Source organism: Xiphophorus couchianus, chromosome 8 (genome assembly GCF_001444195.1).
Source record: "Xiphophorus couchianus chromosome 8, X_couchianus-1.0, whole genome shotgun sequence".
NCBI lineage: Eukaryota > Metazoa > Chordata > Actinopteri > Cyprinodontiformes > Poeciliidae > Xiphophorus > Xiphophorus couchianus.
Genome location: NC_040235.1, coordinates 13,859,890 through 13,879,367, shown reverse-complemented (window position 1 = coordinate 13,879,367; position 19,478 = coordinate 13,859,890). Strand labels below are relative to the sequence as shown.

Below are 19,478 nucleotides of genomic sequence, written 5' to 3'. Positions count from 1 at the left end.
TTCCTGTTGTGAAAATACAAGGAAGACAATAAAAACTTCCTGAAAAGATTTCTGCATCGGAAATGTCAAAAACTGGGTTTGTCAAATGCAGAAAAGTTTCTTAAATCTCTAACAGTTTTTTAAAAATTGCTGCACTGTGTAAAATTATCAATTTGAGGTTTGATTGGAGACTAACATTTAGCTACTAGAGGTATTTTTACAGCGCTTACAAGATGTTTGTGTCTGACTTGTTACTCTGTTTTAGCGTACTTTTCCTACTTGGTATAAATAACTGGATAAGTTGGGACTTTTTTATTGATCCTCTTAGTTAGTGGTTTTGGCTATGTGGATGAGCAGTCCTTAAAATATCAGGATAAAAATGGAAAGCCTAACTGAAACCATCACAGTGGATCTTTAAGACTTGCAGAGGTGTGGACAGTTAAAGTTAAATATCTCGTTTTATCTAACTTATTTGTAATATTTATTTTTTAGAATTAAACTGCCTCATATATTTCCATTAGAAGTTTACAAGTAATAATGCTGGCCGATATCTTGATTTTATCATATGGCTACATTGATTCTTTATTTGGGCTGACTTGATACTTATTTTGACTGCAAACAGAGAAGGTCCAGAGTCATATTTCATTGGATCAAATGCCAAATATAAGCCGCTGAATGGAGCTGAATATCGCTCTTGCTGCGACCTATATCTCATAAAATTGTGACGTAAAGTAGAGAGAATACAAAGCTCTGACTCATCACTCAGACTCCGGCCTTCTGGCTTGGACAGCTTGCTCTCCTAAACTCAAATATGAACAGCAGTGGGTTGGTTAGGGGGATTTTTCAGCATCAATGTGATCCGTTTAAGTTTACAGGCAGTTTCACATGATGCAGCTCTGTGTGTAAGACCTCTGTTAATTGGCGCTGAGGTGAGATTGATCTATTGGTCTGATGCTCACAGCATGAAATTGACAGTCTGCAATTTGCCTCACATTCCAGAGCGTTTCAGCTTTAGAAGATCTGGTCTACAAATTGCATCACGCCCTGCTGACTGCCTACCTTATAATTTACAACTTCCTTCTCTTTCATTGCAAAAGTCAGTGAACCTATCCATGCTCATGATTTGTGTTATCTTGTCCATTTCTACCATGCGTGTACTTTGATTCACATGGCTCTGCTTATCACAGGAAGGGGTCAGTTGTCAATTCTAGACTCTCTGTGTTTGCTTGTGACTTTTTGAGGCAAACTAATATTGAAGAGTATGAAGCAGATTATAAGGCTTGGTGCAAATATTCTTGTTTATGCCTTCAAAAGGTGTGTGACATGTCAAGATTTTTGTTTGCTAAGAATTTCCAACCCTCTATGGTAATCATAAGGGTAATGGAAAAAAATTTGTTGGGATGTTTGTTTGTTTTTTTACATAAAATAAACCAAGTAAACATAATTAAGACAAATTCTAAAAAAATATTATTTTTTCATTTATTTTTTGTTGACTTTGCCATTTGGCAACAATGTACCATAGTGGAAATTAATGAAAACAAGAGAGTTTAGCTTATTATTGTAAAAACCTTCATTTAAATCTAAATAGTCTCCAGTAGCAATAATAGTCAACAATGAAACTCATTTGAAAGCTAAAACCAATTTAATTTATTGGCATATTTCATTGATATAATGGTTTTGATTTGATTTGAGTGTCTTGATCCTGCCGTCTTTGCCTTACTGCCTGCAGAAGCTGATGAAGCACTTCCTCTCAGCTTCCAGTGGAAGAGGTGGACCTAGAAAACAAATAAATATCCCTAGTACGTTATGAACATGCCAGTTTAATACAACGCACAATAAATAATTGCACGTTCACCCTCATTGTTGGCTCATAGTCTTCATCATCCTAAGTGTCTCATTGCAAAGTTGCAAGCTGCTCATTTTCTTCAACACTAAATCCTAATGCATCTTCATTACCATAAAAAGGAACTGCTAGTTTGGTTTTCTTCCTAAGAAACTATAAAACATTGTTGCATTAATGATGTAAATGGAAGGGAGTATCAAATGTAGTCATATGCAATATGGAAAGGACTCACAAAATGCATAATTATAGCAGACTCTAGAAGATAAATATGCCGGGCTAGCAATACAATGGCAACCTTAACAGTACAGTGTTGCCTTATGGCAACATCAACATTTTAACAGTTTATCATTATTAAATTATCAAATACAGCACAATGAATGACAGAATAGTGAACTTACCTTATTTATTTATTGTATTTTTTTTCCCGGTCAAAAATTGTCATAAAAAAACTTTTTTTCATGATTTCTGAGGAGTCAAATGGTGAACTCCCTCCCTGTGAAGAGGTCTGTAGAAAAGGCTGTCAAACTTCCCTCCAGAAAATATGTGACAAATTTAAACACTGCTACTGCTTTTCTCAGGGTCTCATTTCTCTTTCAATGCACTACATAGTAAAATTGGAGGCACTGTATGTGTGGAAGGGCTTCAAGTGATTTGTTGCCAAATGGCAATATTATTCCATTAGGATTAACAGAAGGTCTTAAAAAACAAAACTAGTTGAATCGCCACTACTCTCTCTGGTAGAAAATGGATTTAAAAATTCCCTTCAGCATCGCTCTTGGGCTTTAGACATTAGTGGAATGTAGCTGGAATGAATGCCAGCAAACAAACTGACTGAATAACAAACAAAAAAGTAAAGTTAAGGTTTATATAACTGCCTGAGTCACGTCAAACAAATTCTTTCCTGGTTTTGCCTGAAAGAAAGAATTTTTATTTCATAAGGTCAGTTTCAGTAGCCTACAGTCATTCCACAATTTATGGTTACTTGGACTTGGCTTAGATGAAAATGATAATTACTTCAGCAATAAATTTAAGCATGTCCTTTATAACAAAAACATGCAAGAAAAATAAATAAAATGAGAAAAATGTAGAATTTTTTAATATTTTTGAGTAGTGTACATATAGCCTCTTTTTAGGTATTTAAAATACATTTAAACAGTTAGAAAATGTGTTCACCAAAACTATTTTATTTTCATCTGACATGCAAGTAATTTACAGTAATTCTGACCACCAATACAATTATTATATAAGTAAAACTGGTAAATTTGGCAGTGAGTTGAGCAGTCAACATTTTTTAGGATTGTCTTTGAAACTCTTCAAAGTTAGAGCTCTGAAATAGTAGCTTTTATAAGAAGCCTGTCTTCTTCTCTTGTGCTGATTTCCAAACACTTTCAGATTTATTTATGCAACACTATAAATGACAACCAGAAATATAAAATATGATACTGGCAAAAAGCTCGATTACAGTTTCACTCTATCACAGTTTCCTCTTTTCACAAACAGCAGATCTGGTGATTAGCTACTGTTTCACTCCTGGGGTTTCTGATATCATTGTGCCAGATAAGATGAAGTACCCATGCATTTCAAGATCCTGTTTTTAGTTGTTTGTTGATCATAAGGCAGGTCAGCTTTTTCTTGTGTATGCGGATATTGTATACCTAATTTTCTAGAAGGACTCGACATGCTTGAATGCTCCCTTAAATAATGGCAAAATCTATCAATACGACAGACCTGAAACAGTCTCTTCCATCATTTATTATGTTTTTGACACTCCAAGGCCAACTAAGCAGGAACAATAAGTGATGGTGGCAAACTGGCTAAAACCCTTAGGGGCTCACTTCTCTGCTTTTATCAAAGACTCACATTTCCTCATCACCAAGCTGTTCTGAAGAGATTACATTTCCACACAGGTGCCTTTGAGTGTAATTTTTATGTGAACAGTGAACATGATGGTGGTCCTTTTTGTCCCCCACACAGGTGCCAGCCTCCATGCTGCTTACTTTAACATCCTGTCTGCTTATCTGCAATGAACAGGCATTCCCCCCCCCCCCCCCCCTTTGGTTTTTGTAATATAGAGAACATCAGACATAAAATAATGACCATTTAGTGCTATTGTCATGCAGGGTGTGAGATTGGTTGGAAAATCTTTGGACTAGTGGGAGCTGCCAGAAAGTTCCTCCAGCAGAAAAAAAAAGGAAAGTAGAATTAGTCACTTTTCCTGTCTAAGAGCTATGGTCGATCAGTGTAAATGGATACTGGTTAAGTGTTTCATAAGTGGGAGATGTGATTACATTCTGGTCAATCACATGAGACAGCAGTTGTTGTTGACAGGCAGATGCAGCAGAGCCCATTATTTTTCCTTCTGCTCCTCATCTGAATCCTGCTGAAATGCGAACTGGTTGGTTAAAATGGGGAAAAACATTCACACACATACCTGCACCTCCACTACAATTGACTAATTCTCGCTTTTTTCCCCCCAAAATTTAGAATGGTTGGCTTTTGTCTGTGAAGATGAAATAAATATTTTCTGTTTTCACAAAAACTCTGAACAATCTACAGTTATAGCGATCATTAACAACTTTTAAACTACTCGAGCTGTGACACAAAAGGCTGAATGAAGAGCAAATTTCTCATGACTCCACACACAGTGGGGAGTATTGTAAAGCTGCTTTCTCACAGTTTTTCCTTTTGCCACTCGTGTAAAAATAGAATCAAAGTGGAAATTCAGGTGTAAAAGCAGTATTGTGTAAAGGTTCACACTCAAATGAAGTTCTTAGTATTCAAAGCAAATTAAAAAAACAATGTTTCACATAACAATCATAATAGTGATAATAATAACAACAACATACTGTACAAGATTGTAACAGAAAATACTGTGCAGTTATTAGAAAAAAATCAGACTTTCAATTCAAGAAATGTGCAACTGAGTCAAAACCCATTTTTCAAAATGTATGTGCATGTGTATTGAACATTAAAGAAGATGGATTATTTACAATAAAGTATAACTGTGCAGAAAAACAGATGTGCAATAACAGCAGAAATGTAATCTAAAAATAAATAAGAACAAAGTAGGTGATTGTGCATTGTATTGTAAATGTATTGTCCTTGTGCTGCCGAGATACGATGAATGAAGGGTTTTTGTGACATATCAAATTCTGTTACATCTAGGAAGTCTTTTACACACAGTCATATTTAATAACTTACACTAGGTGTTTTTATAAAGGTTCATTTTGTCATCCTTTAAGCAAGTACTAAACATGAATATTCAATGTTTATGTACACATTCTATAAATACTCCTACATGGTTAGATAGTTGAATTAATTAATAAAGAATCTAATCTCAGCCACTAAAACCATTTGGTTTTGATGTCGTCCATTCCTCACTCGTCACTCGTCACTCTGTCTCCTTCCTGGCATGCACCATCTTACACAATGACTGTCTTTTCTATTCAGCTAGCAGGACATACGGGAACAAAAAAAGGATGGCTGTTTTATCAATTTGTTAACACATTGGGAAACTGTTGGGTGCATAATTTGATATTCATTAACTCAAACTGTCAAGTATTTCTCTTTAAAATACAATAAAAACAATCAGTGAGAGAAGGGTCATATCTTAGAGAAACACTATCTTATACTGGCACTTCCATCACGAAATGTATATAAGTGGTACAGGAATGCTTAACAATGACACTAAATTAACAGGATTTATTTTTATGTTACGGTATCGATACACTCTGTCCGTACTGATGAATAATCTCTCACACCAACATATCAAACTCTTAGTTTATCTGGGTGGGTAGATTGACTTATTCTCTGTTCTGATTAATTTAGCTCATAATTACCTGACATTTACACATATATGGATCGTGTATAAGGGGTTTTATTTTCAGCCCAAGATCATCAGAAATCTTGGGCGTTTTTGCCTAAAAAGGCAAAAAAGTCATCATGGGACATCCTGACATAAACAATTCTTACTTTATTCTCTGTTCTGATTAACAGATTAGTAACTGAATTTTCATCAGTGCTGACAGAGCGTCGGCATGAGAAAGAAAGGCAATTTGTGGCTTATCGTTGAGACATTTGCATAGCACTTGTATAACTTAAACAGCGATTATATCTTATATAGCATCTCTGTTGCAAGAGTGCGACAGAATTTTCCAAACTTGTCTTTGTTCGAGATCAAATTATGCAATCTATTGCATCGAATTCGTGGAAAGACAGGCAATCGTACTTGGTACTTAGCGATACATCATAGGTTCATAGGTATAAAACAGATTTCTCAAGCTTGGTGGAAGAGTGCTGCTAAATAAAAAACAGAATTATGCTACTAATAAAACAAAAAAAATACAATAGATGTATTGCATTATTATGAAATATAAAAATCTGATCATTTCAGTTGCTGCATGGTCTCTGCAGACAATGTCTAGTGCATTTTACCAGTTCACAATACAGTGTTGTGTTTTAGCCATAACATTTCACCTCTAATGGATTAAAATTACCATTCAATCTAAAGTGATTGACCCCATTATTAATAAATCTTCTGGCAACCAAACAACCGCAGCATGAAAGAAGAGGATGTTACACAACTCAGGCACGCTGCTTCTACTAAGTTCTAAAGGAGGGTGTGATTGTAATTATATGCAGCACGTAAATTAATAACAGCGAGTAAGCACCAGAGAGAGAACGAGAGAGAGATGGAGAGAAAAGCTGATAGGATGTGTGGAGCTAGAGGTGTGAAGATAAAAGTTACCAGCCTCCACCTCATGTGCCTCTCACATTTCCACTACTCCGATAATGGATTGAGATGCCTCCTTGCTTGATGTCGTCCATTCCTCTGTCTTCACTCGTCACTCTGTCTCCTTCCTGGCATGCACCATCTTACACAATGACTGTCTTTTCTATTCAGCTAGCAGGGCATACGGGAACAAAAAAAGGATGGCTGTTTTATCAATTTGTTAACACATTGGGAAACTGTTGAGTGCATAATTTGATATTCATTAACTCAAACTGTCAAATATTTCTCTTTAAAATTCAATATAAACAATCAGTGAGAGAAGGGTCATATCTTAGAGAAACACTATCTTATACTGGCACTTCCATCACGAAATGTATATAAGTGGTACAGGAATGCTTAACAATGACACTAAATTAACAGAATTTATTTTTATGTTACGGTATCGATACACTCTGTCCGTACTGATGAATAATCTCTCACACCAACATATCAAACACTTAGTTTATCTGGGAGGGCAGATTGACTTATTCTCTGTTCTGATTAATTTAGCTCATAATTACTTGACTTTTACACATATATGGATCGTGTATAAGGGGTTTTATTTTCAGCCCAAGATCATCAGAAACAACTGAAAAGTTAAAAAATTCATCATTTGACATCCTGACATAAACAATTTTTACTTTAAGCACTGGAACATATAATTTTATTCCTTTCATTTCAATGCAAATGTACTAGCCAAAAACAGAAATGTATCATAAATGACATTTGAACAACTAAGACGTTACAGGACTTGATGTTCCATTTCTTTAAGTTTAGACACATAAAATATGTTTTTTCTTTTCAATTTTTTTCGGCACTAGTGGCTCGTATTTTTTGTGACAGTAGACAGACAGGAAAGAGGGGGAAGACATGCAGCAAAGGTCGCCGGGACCGGAACCCACGACGAGGACTAAGGCCTCCAAACGTGGGGCGTGCTAACCCCCTGCGCCACCACAGCACGCCCCAAAAAATATGTTTTGACATATGCCAGCTAACATGGCAAGATAAAAATCAATGCGACAGCAGACAAACTCCAAAACAGATTACCATTTTAAGTATTACGTATTGCAAACCAGTTATCTGTCAAAATGTTCTTCAAATACATTATGTTGATGTCAGTTCAATATAAACTTTGTGCTGTATAGGCTTTTATACCATCCTGCAACGGTACTTAACAACCTAACATACTTCTCCATTGCGGTATTAAGTAATAACAACAAACAAATACTTTTTGCAAATGCTTTATAAAAATTTATATCTGCATCTGTAGATTGTGCCAACTAAGATTGAATAATATTTTACTCAGTTTGGTGACAAATCGCGATTATTCTCGGTAGTTCTGGGAAGACTGTCTTCGCATGCAAAATTTAGATTAAATGCTCTTTGTTAATTAGATAATTACATTGGTTTAATGTAATTACCAGTATGTAGATGTGTGTAAAACTAGAGGTATTAGGTTAAATGACTGAACCCTTGGCTATTAATTAAACAATTTGGCTCTGTAGCCAGATTAATTATCCTGGGTAACCGCTCCCGCTGAATTAAAAAGCATTACCAATGTAATGCTGATGTTTCATAACCACCATCATATTTTTAAAATTAATCTGTTGATGGTGCATTTAATGTACTCTGTTTCATAAAAAAATGTTCTTTGGCCTCACATGAACATATCAAGCATTAATGCAGTTTTTATTTGGCGTGACTGAATGCAAGTCAAGATTAGACAACCACTGAGAAGCCATTTGATTTAATCTCAAAATTGTCACTTGCTATGTTAGAACTTCACTGTTTAGTGGTGAAAGCATCAAGCAAGGCAATATACTAGGTTATTGTTTTCCATTTATGTGTTTTGTTTTAATTAGATCTGAAGTCAGAACCCAGATCTGGGAATAATACCCCACCCTAATTAACTAAAGTAGCTGCGGATTACTCAATAGTTGTCTTGCTATTAAAATAACAGTGGGCTGCATAATGGAAAGTTAATACTGATGTTAAATGTTGCCCAACAGTAATTTCATATACAAACCAACAAATCATCAAATGAATGCAGAGATTAATGCAAACAATAGAGCTTGAACAGAGGAGGGCATCATTATTTATGCTTATGTACAAGTTTGGTTGCAGGAAGTAAGAGAAGTAGGAGTTTTATTTTGCTGACCAACAGGAAGGCTCCAGACTTTTTTGTCTCTATGCAAAAATTCTGATCCTACCTCACAAATGTTGCAGCTGAAATCAAGAATTGTTAGACCAAGAAATGTTTATCCAATGTGAAAACTCCGATTTTAGGGAGGCTGTGACTTCCTAAAACTGGTTCCTAATGGACAGTACTTATTTGGGCTTCTGGTGCTGAAGGCCATTTGTTATAGGGATGAACATGCTGTGTCTTTAGAAATGGTATTCTGAATACCTTGGTTGTGAAGAGTAAGATTATTTCTTCTGTCATGTCAGACTAGTCTACCAGTCGTTCCATGACCTCTGAAGCAACAAATCTTGTTTTATTATATTTAATATATATAATATGTTATATTTTCTCTTTCTCTGAACATTCACCTTAAACCAAGGAGACGGTTCTCCTTGAAACTGCCAGCAGATTAGCAGTTTTTGTAAACTTCACGTAAATGCTCTGTCCTTCCCATTGTGATGCTCAGTGTGAACTAACACTCCTTCATCTCGTCTAAAGACCTAAATCCATTGAGATTTTACCTTCAGATTAATGGATTCACAATCTGTCTAAGAAACTGAATGAGTGTACCAAATTAAGTGGCCAAAGAGTGCATGCTTTCAATTATTTGTTACAAATATTAAAGGACCAGTCTTTTTTTCCCCCTAATCTTTCATCATGTTATTTTCCTGCTTGCTGTGTCACACACAGAGCATGCAGATATTCATCTAAATTCATTGTGATGCTAAAAAATCTTGACAGAGTGCTGCTTGCAAAATACCTCCAATGCTATTACTGAGGTTAGGGTAAAGAGTCAAAACAGAGCAGAACCACAAGTGCTTCAGAATTTAGAAACATGAAATTATATATACTTGGAGCTTCAATGTGTTTCCAAAGCTCTCTGAATCAATATTGAGCATTAACTGGTTTGGGTGGATATGGCATTTTGAAAGGGTGGTCGAGTGTCCGAAGCTACAAAATAATGTCCCTGCTTTGTTGGTGTAGTGATGCTTGGTTATAGTTTGGTTCTGCTCCACTTGACCTCTCAGGTTTTTTGTTTTTTTTATCAGCAGACCCCTATCACTTTTTTTTCCAGGAAATTAGGAAATTGAGCTTCACTGCTGGTAAAACAAAAACAACAACAAAAAACTCATTTAGGCTGCTGAATAATATCATATCAGTGTGTTTATTACTGAATAACTTGGAATCTGCAGCAGGGAGAATTCCGTTTTATTGAAATTAAATTCATACAAATATTTTTATTCATCTTGGCATTACAGGGTAGGATAACAAACAGATGTCCGGGCAAGCAGAGAGAGGCTTAAAGCTGTATGAAAGCAGAAACGATACCTGCCAACTTTGGCTTGTTATTTTCCATGGTGATAGTGAGAATGTATTCCAGTTTTGCTGTCTACGAAAAAAAAAGAGTGAGACACCAACTTATAGAATGCTGCAAGGAAATATGCTTCCTTTATCCAAACTGCATCACTTACATGCCACCTGCCTTGTATGTTTGATCTTGATTAAACATGCAAGACTTCATAAGATTGTATGTTGATACTGAATGAGTCGACATGGTTAGCTAATCTCTTCTCTGGTTTAGATATGTGAAAGCAGAATTGCAGCTGAAGGGACCAGGTAAATCAGATGAAGAATTCAGAAGAGATAATAGCATTAGGGGAATGAGCACAAGTCAGTAAGCACCTGACTAGTAAGCACCTCTTTTATAATCTGATCACTAACATTCAATTAGAGGAAGAGCTTTTTATTTTATGGTGCTTATTTGGATTTAATTAAATCATCCTTGAAATTATTTCATAATTTTAGAACTACAACAAAAATAAACACACACTTGGTCAACAAAATGGTTTCATTTACTACTTAGAAAAGGTTAGCTTTCTGGGTTGTGGTTGCATGTTTGTTTTTCCTATTTTTTCTGAAGACCGAGTAGATAAGTCTTACTAAAATTAATATAACCTTTGCAAAATGAACTAACAAGAAAAAATAACTACACTTGTTTATTTTGTGCAAGTGTATAGGCCTAATGCTTACTCTTACATGATAAATCTGACTGACAACAATATTATTGCTAATTTAAGACTTTGCTATAACAATTCTGTTATTATTGAGCTATTTAAATAAATATTATGTTAGTTATTGATAAAAAAAACCTTTTAAAAGTAAAACTATAAGTTAAATAAAAGGAAAGCAAGACTTGGCATTCAAATTTTTAAACCCCTCTAGCACTTGTTAGTATTTAATACTTGATGGCTGCAAAACTGTTTCTAAGTAGCTGCATGCAACAACCCCTAAAGGTTGGCATGCATTTCCAGCTTTGCAACCAATGTTCCTCTGTGGTGAGTTTTCACCCACCAGTAAACAGAGCATCTGGCCACAGAATAAGTTTCAGACATCAGATTGCAACTCACTCATTTCTAAAAGGAACCATTTTTGAGAAAAAAATGTCTCAATATGTAGGTCAAGTTGTTGATTAATATTTAAGGCACAAAGTTCACAGCAGTGTAGACAACAATACAGGATGGACAACAAAAAGTAATATTAAACTTAATATCCAGTTAACTTAAATCCTGTAGTAAGAAGACATTTTTATTCAATATAGTTAAATATGCTGAAAAGTAGTTCCAGATTAATTAACCCATATTGTGTACATTTGCAGAATGTTTTATTATACAAACTGATTGTGTTGTCCATGCTATAAATAAAATAATGTCTTAACTGACCATACTCATGCACAGTGACTCTTAAGTGTAAGTATAATTTGGATTCATTATTTTATGAGAAACATCAATGTAGAGGTTCTCTGTTTTCATGATAAAATACTCTGAAAAAATTGAGGCCATTAATGTTAATGATCTATTGTGAAAAGAGAGCTTAAGAAACATGTTGCATGTTGACTCCTGTGCAAAACCAGCAACAATGTGTGACTTCAATAAAGAAAGATAACTAAATGAAAGTGGGATTATAGTTTCATGCGGAATGTTTTTATTGTAAGAGGACAAAATCACCAGTCAGTAGTGTGAAGCACAAACTCTAGCCACAGATGTGTTTCCACTGGAGGAACTTTGCATGGTACTGGCATAGTTTTTCCAATACAGGAAGCGAGGCCAAATGTACTCATGTCATGGAGTTTTTTGAATAAACCACAAACTGAATGGCAAGTTTTCTGATCAGTAACTCTCCTACTAGTTACTATCCCTCAATTTAAACTCCTCAGATTTTCTGTTAATGTTAAATCTTGGAACATGACAACAAAATAATCTAACTTAATGGACTGAATAAATTAAGCATAAATATTCATTTTCTGGGTCTATAGAAGTGGGGAGAGGAAAGGATTTTAAATGGGTAATGTTACAGAGTTCAAGAGCATTAATGGTCCGATATAAAATGAATATAATCACAACACCATAGGATTTGTTTCATGGTTTCCACATTTTTACTTTGTAATAAATTAGGCAACTGGTAATTGTTGCTGTTGCAGAAGGATTAAATCTATTAGCGTCAGTAGGCATAATTTGCTTTAGCAACCTGGTTTTCATCTTGTGTTTTTTTAGGATTGGCCTTCATTCTTCCTCCAGCTTATCCCAACCAGACACAACTAATCTGTGGTTTGTTTAGTACTAGTGGGTTTTTTAGATAAGCGGGGAGGTTTTTTCATTCTGTTTATTCTATTTTCAATTGGTACGTTTAGTTAATATTCCAAACATTTTCCTTTTCTTCACAATCTCTCTGAAGTTACAGGCAGCTCTTTTTCAGAGTAAATCAGAATAGAAATAATCCAGTAATGGATCACCTTTCGTATTATAGCCTGGCCTTGCCAATACAGGCTACAACATATATATATAAGGCTCTTACTGTGAAGGTATAAAATAAACTCTCCTCCAATAGTTCCAGACAAAAAGCACAATTTTATATGTTGGCTTTAAGTACATGACCAGATACAATGCTCAGAGTTAAAAGAATTTGGCAAGCTAGTAACAAGGTAAACAAACCAGACCAAGAGTGCAAACATCTGACTGAATTTTTACTTAGTATTTGACGTTGGAAGAGAGGGAGTTCTTCTGTGTTTTCTCCTACATGAAGCGAGGGCAAAACCATTTTTAAGAGCTTCCCTTGTGCAGGTAAAACATCCAAAAAGCAGCTACTTTTAATGCTTTGTGATCTTTGGGGGTTGAAGAATTGTTGCTATACAACCTTTCACAACTGCTGTCTTATTTTTTTTGTGTGTTGGAGGGACAGAGATAACAATTTGGAATTTTCTAATAGCACCGTCACTGCATATGGTTTTAATGGTGATCTTAAGTTGAATATGTGCTTAATACTGTATGTAATGTAGAAACAATTTTATCCTTACGACAGAGTGTTCTACAGAGAGTTTAAACAGACAGAGTTTGGAGCAATAAAAGTATAAAACATGACACAAATAAATTTTTGGCTTTTTTAGGTACTTGGATGCCATGACAGACAAGTTGCAAATTTTTATGATTTTGCTTCTGTTTATTGATTTTTCTATTAAAAACATTGAAGTAAAGTCACTATGTCCTACGTCTATGACAAGCCACATTCATTTAAAGTTTTACTTAGCAAATTAATGACTTGAAGCTATGTCATATTCAAACACAACTTATAAAACTCAACTGTTTGATACTTTAAAACTTTTATTGTTCTAAAAACTCAATTATTTGCATTGGCTCCTATTCAGCTGCATTATCTGCTCTTCCCCCAACAGAAGTGTCTTTTTGTAAGAGAAGGAAATGACATCACATTGAGTCCATCCAGTTTTGTGTCTTATTTTTAAAACCTAAAGAAAAAGTAGGAAAATGAAACAGATATGCCTGAACACAAGCATAAAATTGCAAATAGAAAATACCTTGCATGTGATTCTGTGACATTTCTGTTTTGGCAGATTGTCAAAACTTTCTATGTTTTAGTATTAGTTTCACAAATGTAAATTTGAAATCAGGGCATTTTAAAGTACGATACACATGGTTAGTCAGGTTTTAGGATGAAACTCAGATTTCCTGAAGTGTTTGACTATATGCCTAATTTACTAATTAGAAAAGTGCTTGAAACTGAAAGTATAAAATCTTTTTCTCCATGTTCTGTGTTGACAGGCTTACCATCCTCTGGGAGAAATCTAACAGAAGAAGAGGAGGAAAAGTTTTTATCATCTGGATCAAACAAAACTGGCTAAATATTGAACGGAGGTGCATGGTTAGAACACAGCACAAGAGCCATGTGGGAGGAGAGTGACTGGGATTTTATATTCACAAGCATCAAGTCCAAGTCTTTTCTCTGCTGACACACAGTAACCTTTCCCCAGCCTTTCACCAGTGCTTGTCCTCTGGGGGAGCCCCTGCTATGAACCCCAGCTCTGTTGGCTTCAGCAGGCAGTCCAACCTCAGTGCCAGGGACTGTGTGGGCATCCCACAAGTCTGGGTTCTGCCTACACAGAACTCACAGACTGCCCCTGAAGAAAAAGAATGAAATACTCCTGAGTCACTCCTGTGTGTGGTCCTTTTTGCTGTCTCGTGTTATCGCTGATTTCTTGTCTGGATCCTTCCCTGAATCCTTGCGCTCTACAGAAATAGTCTGCAGCTCCTCCACCACCACCACCTCCTATTGATCCACTTCTTCATCATAATTTGCTTTCCCATCCAGAGGCAGCACGAGTTCCTTTGTGCTAACGACGTGGTGGAGGACCATGGGATGCCGTCAGAGCTCGGAGGAGAAGGAAGCAGCTCGGCGCTCGAGGCGGATCGACCGCCACCTGCGCTCAGAGAGTCAGCGGCAACGGCGTGAGATCAAGCTTCTCCTGCTGGGCACCAGCAACTCCGGAAAGAGCACCATTGTTAAGCAGATGAAAATCATTCACAGTGGTGGCTTTAACCTGGAAGCCTGCAAGGAGTACAAGCCTCTCATCCTCTATAACGCCATCGACTCTCTCACCCGCATAATCCGAGCCCTCACCACCCTTAAGATTGACTTTCACAATCCTGATCGCGCCTATGACGCCGTTCAACTCTTTGCCCTCACAGGGCCAGCTGAGAGCAAAGGGGAGATTACTCCAGAGCTGCTGGGGGTGATGAAACGTCTGTGGGCAGACGCAGGGGTCCAGGAGTGCTTTCAGCGCTCCAACGAATACCACTTAGAGGACAACACCGCCTACTACCTAAACGACCTGGACCGCATCTCTGCACCTGAGTACATCCCCACTGTAGAGGACATCTTGCGCTCCCGTGACATGACCACAGGCATTGTAGAGAACAAGTTCACCTTCAAGGAGCTCACTTTTAAGATGGTGGATGTGGGTGGACAGCGTTCGGAGAGAAAGAAGTGGATTCACTGTTTTGAGGGCGTGACTGCAATCATATTCTGTGTTGAGCTGAGTGGCTATGATCTAAAACTCTACGAGGACAACCAGACGGTAAGGAAGATTTCTGTTTGGGACCCATTTTTACAATTACTAGATCGTAGTCAGATGTTTGTCATTCACGCCTCACATGTTGAAAGTTGCTGTCGATTTTCTCTAATCCACACATGCTCAAAATTACATATAGAGGTTCAAACCATAATACATGAACTCCAACTAATATTTGGCTACATGTGTCTTAGCACATTACACTGTAGCTATATGTTTTTGTAGTCATCAATAAGCCTCTGGGCCTATTAGTTAGATTTTTGCCCACCATTTGTGGCAACATTGGTAGAATCAATCTAAACAGGTTGCTCTGGCACAGACAAGACATTTGAACATTGTCCAGAAATCTATAGTTTTTGCAAAGAAGCTTGATCTTAGCCTGGTTTTTAGATTCAAAAAGCAATTTTAATGTGTTTTTCCTATTGGAACATTTTTCTCTCTCCAAGTTTCAACCACCTAGCAGTTGAGTTTATAAACTTTATATTCTTTGACTAATGCCTCTTTATCTCCAGTTGTAAAAGAAGCTCAAACCAAGATGTTACAAATGCCCAAGACTTAATAAAATGTTCCTAAAATAAAAAGGTCCATCTTGACTCTTTTCTCTAGAAGGGATTTGTCTAGTGACACATTATAAAACTAAATAATTTATATCTCTTGATTTAATTTCCACTTTTTCTAATGTCCTTAAATCACTGAAACTCACTAGAAAATTGTTATTTTACACTTTGAAAAGAACTAAAAGTTCTCAGTGGCAAACAACTACAGTAATATGTGGAACAAATTATTTCATATTTCTGAGAAGAAAGCAGAGCACACACACATTTGGCTTTGTCACTTCCTCTCTGTAGATCCCCTTTCACAATACAAGCAGCCCTGCTGTGGTCACGTTGATACACAGGGACACACAGACTTTGTTTATTTGTTCAGTGCTATTTTCTGCTTCTTGTAGGATTTTTAAAGTAGTTATATTGCATATTTAAAGCTAATTTGCTTTATTTTCAAAATGACTTTCAGATTTTTCATTGACTCTTAGATAATTGTGTTCAAAATTTGATTATCTTTGCTTTAAGTTTAATTTTTAGGTGTAATAACTTCACATAAAAATCAGTTCATAAATTTCTTTACAACTAAATGAGTATATTAATTTGCTAAGCCTTAACAATTTGTTACTTGTGCTTAAACTGCTACAGCAAACAATCATCGCATTAAACATAATGGATCTCTAAGTTTCTGTGTTCAAAGATGTTTGTTTTCTGTATTATGATAATGATTCACTTAAAAATGTACATCCAACTCAGTAAATTATGGATATGTAAGTTAAAGCAACAATAAAAGCATGACAGTCAAGCTCTTTTATATACTGCAGTCATGTGAAGAGAAACACTTGGAGCATTGTGCCTCAGTGTCAATAGGCAGCAACACATTTCCCAGAAGAAAATTCCCTGCCCTGTGAAACAGGGCACCCAAAAATAGACTAAATAATGTTAGCTGTGGCTACAGGATTAGGATGAGACAACCGATCTTTATGAGGAATTTGACAAGTAATGCTAAACAAGTTCAGTAAAGGTATGGCATGGTAGAAATAAACCCATAAAAACAACTATTTCTAAGGTTCTTTTGACAAAAAAATCCTCACAGAAACAGAAGTAAACAAATAAGCCAAAAAAACTTTTAATAGAGAAGTTTGGTATAAAAAGTACAATTTATCCACTTGTGACTTAACTTTAAAATTATTCAACATTTTGCCAATATGAGTCAAAGGAACCATGCAGTACATATGGTGACATACTGTATGTCTCAATCTTATGAAAAAATATCATATGCAGTGTTTGACCCACTTTTTAATTGATTTAATTTAATGTTAAATGCAAACCAATCTTACCAAGTTTTAATAACATAAAGCTACATTATTTTTAAAGTTTAATCAGTAATACTTTTATAACAAATGTATGTCAGATCATGATTTCTTGGTTAATGTCAAGTTGTCATAACAAAGACATTTTGCATAATGTCAACTTTGTATTAAAAGTGTCATAATTTACCAATTGACACTTTATGACAACAGTCATAAATATTCATGAAGACTTACTCATGTTCATGACAGATGTTATGTCATGTTTATGATGGTGTCATGACAGTCTTATTCACAACCTGTCAAATAAAGTGTTACCAAAAAATGATTATTGGATATTTAAGCTAATTGATTATTTGCCCATTCTCCTCAGACATTAGCAAGTCATTTCCATCCAAACATTTACCACTCACTGGGCATTTCCTCTTTGTCTTCGTAAACCTACCTACAAGAATGCTTTTGTGTAAAACTCTGAGAAAGTTGGCAATTTCTGAAATACTCAGACTAATTTGTTTGGTACCACAAACTGCTGATTCTGAAGCTTTGAACTACAAATCATCGTTACCATGTCTAGACCCTTAAATGCATTCAGTTGCTCACCATTTGATTGGTTGATTTATTTTTCTTATTGAGGAACTTTTAATTGGTACTACAATGTTCTTGCCTCAGGCACTAAAGCAAGTTTTGTACTGCAGATTTTTCAAAAAAATTGGTTTTACAAATTTATGAAATGCATCACTCTGTTTGACATTAATTTCAGTTCAGTAGACACACAGCAGTTTTTACATTTTCCAAAAACAGACCTGCAGAATATACAAAACCATCTCATTCTTTTCCTTAAAAATACACTCCTGTACATTCCATTCAGGCACCCTGGTGTAGTTCAATAAACAACCTAGATACCTTTTTCCAACTCTATTGTCCTTATCAAAAGTTTTTTTTAGTAGGAATGTATCGGGGCTGTTTTCCATGATTGTAAAATGCATATAAATTATTAAATGCTTTTACTTTCTTGTTATCTTAGCAGTGGATGCTATTTTAAAACATTTGTGGAATCTAAATAATTTCCCATTCATAACCATTCTACTCTTCTTATCCGGGTGTTTAAGAATAGTTGGACAGATATTGCATCCCAGTAAAATTTGAAGACTAACACCACTTTTTCATTTTCCAGTGTCACAATTACAGTTCAGTCCTTATAAGCAACTGTAATATCTAGGTTTTACCCTGATGCCATCGAGTTGACTCTGGAAATAGCTAGAAGTGCAGCTGAAACGTGGTCCTTGCTGAATACCAAACTGGCCTGATAATTTACGGGTTACTGAGATAAAGTAAAATGTGCACTGGCTGCGCCAGGCTGGAACATGAAATCAATTAGTTTTATAGGTTAAAAATAAAGTCTGAGGAGAAAATGCAGGATGGTGTTAATTGAGTTCACAGAACAAAGTGTCAGGTTGTACCTGTGAGAATTAGCAGATTGTACAGGCGGCGTGTAGCAACGGGAGTTAACTAGCGCGAGACGAGAAAAAACAACTTTTACACAAAGGCGAATGACAAAAAGACGGAGCTTCTAAGTACAAGGACAATTCTTACACTGCCTGTTAGCTAAAACCCAAGAGTCTCTTATTTGTTTGCAGAGGCCTTGTTGATATTCATGCTACCATTTGCTTTCAGGTTGAGCACAACTTCTTACAGAACCCACTTAGGCGAATCAGCTGCATTAAGCAACACCTCAGTAATCAGATGTATTTTGGTGAGAGAGCTAAGCTTCATCTTGTAAATTATGCAGGTTTATCAGCTTAAGTATGTCACCTAGCTCAATTGTTGTTAGGTGAATGTGTCAATTAACACAATTACTGATGAAAAAAATGGATCTATCAGAGAGAATCTACTTATTGGTTAATTATGTTTCAAAGATAGTTAACTTTCATGGATACAGTGGGGACTAAGTAGGGTTATTGTTGTTGGCTGACAAGTAAAATGCTTTCCTCAGAAACGTATTTTGAAAAAGATGACCCATATTTTCCTTCAGCTCATTTAAGAATGAGACAGACAGATATGAACACCCAGCAGATTTGTTGATAAGGACCATAGATGCACCCGCAACCGTTTCTCTAATCGTTTGCAAGATGAGTTTAAATAAAACACAACAGCAACTACATAACACAAAAGTGTACCATTTTAATAAATTCAAATGTTTTTGAATATTTTAATGCAGTGAAAAAGAATTGGTGTTTCAGTAAAACAAAACTTGTGCATAATAAAAATAACTGTTAGGAAAAAAAATCAAAATTCTGTAACTTTCTCCAATTTTTCATTCTTTGATATTTAATGTTTAAAACAATCAAATTGCAGACACCAGATGGTTAACGATTATCCTTAAGTTATGTAGAAAGGACAATACTGTGATTTTTATTTTTTTCAAATTACTGG

At 35.7% G+C, this 19,478-nt stretch overlaps 1 protein-coding gene across 2 annotated transcripts in view; it reads left to right on the top strand.

Moving 5' to 3' along the window:
* The window catches only part of gnaz (guanine nucleotide binding protein (G protein), alpha z polypeptide), a 45,235-nt gene that overhangs the window by 14,257 nt on the left and 11,500 nt on the right, over positions 1-19,478 (top strand). For both annotated transcript variants that reach the window (XM_028025399.1, XM_028025398.1), the window contains exon 2: positions 13,887-15,199. In XM_028025399.1, the coding sequence (XP_027881200.1) occupies positions 14,477-15,199 (723 nt within the window). In that variant the 5' untranslated portion in view covers positions 13,887-14,476. The remainder of the gene's footprint in view (positions 1-13,886; positions 15,200-19,478) is intronic.